We start from the raw sequence: 4,630 nt of genomic DNA, 5'->3' as shown, positions 1-4,630 counted from the left end.
GTTGTTAGTTTGTTTGTTTGTGGAAAGCGACGACCCGGTAGATGGAGTTACAAGACGAGCTTTGGAGGGAAGTTTGAAATTTTGGTGGGAAGTCTGAAATAACGCTTCGCGAATCGTTATATAGTCTTTCTGGTGGGAAGATTGAAATAAATAAAAATAATTAAAAGAAAAAGAATAAAAAATGTATTAGGATTAGTTTAGCGGGAAGTTTGAATTAGACAATTTCTTTCGATATGCTAGAATAGGATTATAATTGGCGGGTGATTGGCGGGAATTGATTTAGACAATTTCTTTCGAAATGCTAAAATAGGATTATAATTGGCGGGTGATTGGTGGGTGGCGAGAAGTTTGAATTAGACAATATATGATTATAATTGGTGGCGGGAAGTTTAAATTAGACAATTGCCTTTGATATGCTAGAATAGGATTATAATTGGTGGGTGATTGGCGGATGGTGGGAAATTTGAATTAGACCATTTCTTTCGATATGCTAGAACGGAGAACCTTAATAAAACCATGCAGTAAAGCCTTTGTTTCGGTCCGCGATTTTGGTACTTTTACTCGGGTATTTCGCGTTTTTGTTTTCGCATGTCTGCTGTTTTCGGTATTTGAAGCACTCGGCTTGCTTTTTGTGTTTTTTGTTCTTCGCACGGTTGTATTAGTCATTAATTACGGCTATCTGAACTCCTGGCAAGTGTTCTGCTATTTTTCTAGCCATCTGTTTGATTCTGTATTTCGCGGAACCAGCGACGAGCGGCTGTTGTCTCGCAAACTAAACCTAGCGGCTAGGCGTGATTCCCTACCGTTGTGTGTTCGTTTTACTTTTTTAAGATTAATATTGTGTACGACGCGATTCTATCGTATCAATTCTGTTATAATTAATTGTTTTACACGCTAATTTGTTCTTATTTTCCTTTTTTTAATGTGTCAATTTTAATCGGTCCACAATAAGTTTTGCCTTTTGCTTTTGTACACGTACGGCGTTCTACTGCATCTCGATTTATACTCACCGTTGGCTTCCACGCCTCGTATATGTTCAAGGCTTGGAACTTCTTTATTCGCGATACTTAACTTTATGGACATCTATTTTTTTATTACATACTGATTATAAGTGTCTTAAAATATCTGCATTTTGATTCGCGTGTATGTACATTTAACTTTTAAATACGTTGTGACGTTCCTGAACTTCACAATTCACCCTTTGTCGGTTTTCTCCCCCCCCCCGCCTCGCTCATGTCTCCAGCCTCGTGCTTGCCAGATGGCGCCACCCTTCCCGCTTCTCAAGATTCTGCTTCCCAAGACGGCGGTAAGAATATTTTCAAAGGTGGAGTCAAGCATCCCTTACCTCCCCCCAAGGATATTTCTCACTGCTTTTTTGATTGTCAGCTCGGAAGAGCCAACGAAACAGCCAGCCGGATGCTAGCTTGCGCCCACTGCCGTCGTAGGTTTCATCTAGCTTGTTGCGGCCTTCAGCACAAAACCAACTTATATTTCCTGTGGGCTTGCAAGGACTGTCTAGATTTCTCATCCGCCCTCAAAACGAAATTGGCCACCTTTGAGAAGAAACTCACGGCTGCCCTAAGCCGTATTCAAGCGCTCGAGACTGAAAATAAAAGCCTCATGGATTGTAGATTATCCGCCGCTTCTCCAGCCGCGGATAATCTACAATCCAACTCTAAAAAGGTGCCGCACGATGCCAGACACCCTGAACGATGGAAAACCCAATCCTGGACGCAACTCCCTGCCACTATCTCATGGCCCCCTAAACTCAGCTTCCCGTGACCCAACTCCTTGGACCCATGTTGTCAGAAAAAACCACATAAGAGGCTTCCCGCTAAACCACAACAGCACCAGGTCACTGGCGTTGCCTCTTCGTCTTCTACCACTTGCCTCCAGGCTGCGCCCGCCTTGACGGTCATCTACATTTCTCGGCTTCACGAAAGGCTCACCTACAAGGTTCTCGAGACCTACATCACAGGACTCGGTATCACGCCCTATAGACTTCGGCTCTTAGCTCTTCGCAAGCAAGGCTTCATAACGGGCTTTTTGGGCGTCGTAGCACTGGACGTCCAAGCTGCACTTGACAATATTAACTGGTCCGAGGGTATAGTCATCTCCCGGAGTGAACGTTCACCGACTAAGCAGGAGCCAGCTCTCTGAAGGCAAAATCACGCTCACCTTGTCTCCAAAGGAGTCTCCTTGTGTCTCACGCACAGATCGACCCCACAGTCACCCGGGTTGAAACCTACCTGCATCAACTCGATCTTCACCCACTCGCCGTTCAGTTGGTGCCGGGCTTTGGGCGGCCGAGTCACGCCCCCTTCAAAATAACTCTTTCTGCCCAGGAAGATAAACTTGCCTACATACCAGAAAATTGAACCAAGGGCATAACGATAGGCCCATTTCGTCCTCCTATCACCCTACAGCACGCTGACAATCCTCATGAGGCGCCAACGCCCAGTTGTTGACGCGACATGAGGAACCAATCAATCTATATTAACTTGAATTACATATGTAACAAATTCTACGGTCTAAGAGCCTATATTGACGCCCACCAACCCTTCATCGTTGCAGCTACTGAGACCAAGGTGGATGACTCCACCTCATCCTTTGTAATGTTTGGTCCTTCCTTTACGGTTTACCGGAACGACAGGAACTTACATGGTGGCTTTGTCTGCTTGGCCATCGGCACAGCCTACAAATCCTATCCCCTTGATCTCAAGACTACATTGGAAGCTGTGGCCGCGAGAATTAACATTGGCCCGTCGTGTCTCTGCATTTGCTGCGTTTATCGCCCACCATCTGCTAAACCTTCATACACAAAGCGCCTCAACGACCTGATTACTCGGTTGGCTACCACCTCCTCAGACCTCCTTGTTATCTTCAATTTTAACTACCCATCAATCAACTGGAGCACCCTCTGGGGCTCTTCCTCTGAAGCTACTAGCTTCATTCACACCACCCTCGCAGCTAATCTCTCACAGAGTGTTAAGGAGCCCACCAGAGACAATGATTCTGGAGGTTACCTACTAGACCTGGTACTGGTATCGGATCTCGATCTCATCGACCGGGTCGACCATCTCCCCGGTATCGCGGATCACGACTCCCTTTTGTTTAATGTCCAGAAAGTGAGCGCACCTCCCCGCAAGCCACCACGTAGCATTCCCAACTTCAACAAGGCCGACTACCCTGACCTGCCGTGGGTAGGTCAGTCTCTCCGCCGACTCATTCGCATTACGAAGCGTCGCTATAATAGGGCTCGAAAATACCCTTCCGCTTGTAACCAGCAGAAATTCTCCCATCACCGCTTTATTGTCAAATTCGTTCTTCAGATCTCACTAACAACAGGCGACAGTTTTACCAGCTTGTTTCCAAAAAAGCCAAGCACTCTGGTATCCCTGATCTTAATGGCCCGGAGGGTGCTATCAGCTGCGCAGAGTCTAATGCCAAACTACCGGCCGAAACCTTTCAACGCACTTTCCCTGTTCACACATTTGAAACGGTCTCCCTTCTGCCGCCCCGATGTCCTGTAATGCCTCCGATCATCTTCATGGAGCAAGGCGTACAACGTCTGCTGCAGAGAGGCAGGTCTTTTAAGGCTGCAGGCCCTGACGGAATTCCCGCTGCTGTCTTGAAGAACTGTGCCGTGGCCCTGGCTGCTCCCCTAACGCAGCTTTTCCAACTCTCTTACGATTCTGGGAGTATTGCGGCTGATTGGAGTACAGCTAATGTGACTCCCGTTCCAAAGGGCGGTGACCAATCAAATCCGTCTGAATACCGCCCGATTGCACTACTTTCCCTGGTGCTCAAGGCTGATGAACATATAGTGTCTTCGGACAAAACCTCCCACCTTCAAGCCCATGATTTTCTGCAGCCTTACCAACATGGTTTTCGCAGCGGTTTTAGTAAGGAAGCCCAACTACTTTGCTACGTTGAAAAATGGTTCGACGGGCTGGAACGCACTGGACGTGTTGACATTATCTTCCTCGATTTCCGTAAAGCATTTGACTCTGTCTCTCACGAACTCTTAAAAGCCAAGCTCCACTCCTATGACATAAGGGGCCAGACCTTGCTTTGGCTGGCTGCCTACCTTCAAAACCGACGTTTCCGTGTTGTAATTCCAGGGGCTGCGTCCGACTGGCTTCCTGCGGCCTCTGGTGTTCCACAGGGCTCGGTCCTTGAGCCCCCTTTTATTCGTCATCTTCATAAACGATATTGGGGGCCATGTTATCTCCCGACTGTATATCTTCGCCGACGATGTTGCGCTCTCAAGAACTATTTTCGCCCTCTCCGATGTTATTACCCTACAAGAGGATCTCAATCGTATTCTGTCTTGAAGTGACTCTAACAGGCTACATCTAAATGCCTCCAAATGCTCAGTCCTCTCCCTTCACCGCTCAGGGAAGCCAGATCACTCTCCCCACTACACCTTGGGGGATGTCTAACTTAAGTCCGTCACCTTCCAAAAATACCTCGGGAAAACGCTATCCTGTACCCTTGATTGGAATCCCCATATCTCGACCGGCACTTCCAAAGCCGCCCGTGCCCTAGGTTTTGTGCGCCGACACCTCTCACATTGCTCCTTCCATACAAAAACCTTGCTATGAAAACGTATTTCCCCACCATTCTG

General features: G+C 47.4%; 1 protein-coding gene across 1 annotated transcript; it reads left to right on the top strand.

Annotated features, from left to right (window-relative positions):
- Positions 1-2,474: 2,474 nt before the first annotated feature.
- Positions 2,475-4,342, top strand: LOC149931641 (uncharacterized). The gene is made up of 2 exons (XM_090156515.1): positions 2,475-3,207; positions 3,333-4,342. The coding sequence occupies exons 1-2, from the start codon at positions 2,475-2,477 to the stop codon at positions 4,340-4,342; spliced, it is 1,743 nt and encodes a 580-aa protein (XP_090012641.1).
- Positions 4,343-4,630: the final 288 nt, after the last annotated feature.

The sequence above is a fragment of the Leiobunum rupestre genome, chromosome 8, assembly GCF_980474605.1.
Source record: "Leiobunum rupestre chromosome 8, qqLeiRupe1.1.hap1, whole genome shotgun sequence".
In the NCBI taxonomy this organism is placed as follows: Eukaryota; Metazoa; Arthropoda; class Arachnida; order Opiliones; family Sclerosomatidae; genus Leiobunum; species Leiobunum rupestre.
The sequence above is the reverse complement of the archived record's forward strand: the minus strand, read 5'-3'. Positions and strand labels throughout refer to the sequence as shown.

Excerpts from the sequence above, each read along its gene's own strand:
- LOC149931641 (XM_090156515.1), top strand. The coding sequence starts at position 2,475 with ATGAGGAACCAATCAATCTATATTAACTTGAATTACATATGTAACAAA. Across the intron at positions 3,208-3,332 it reads CCCTGACCTGCCGTGGGTAG|ATCTCACTAACAACAGGCGA; the intron begins GTCAGTCTCTCC and ends TTCGTTCTTCAG.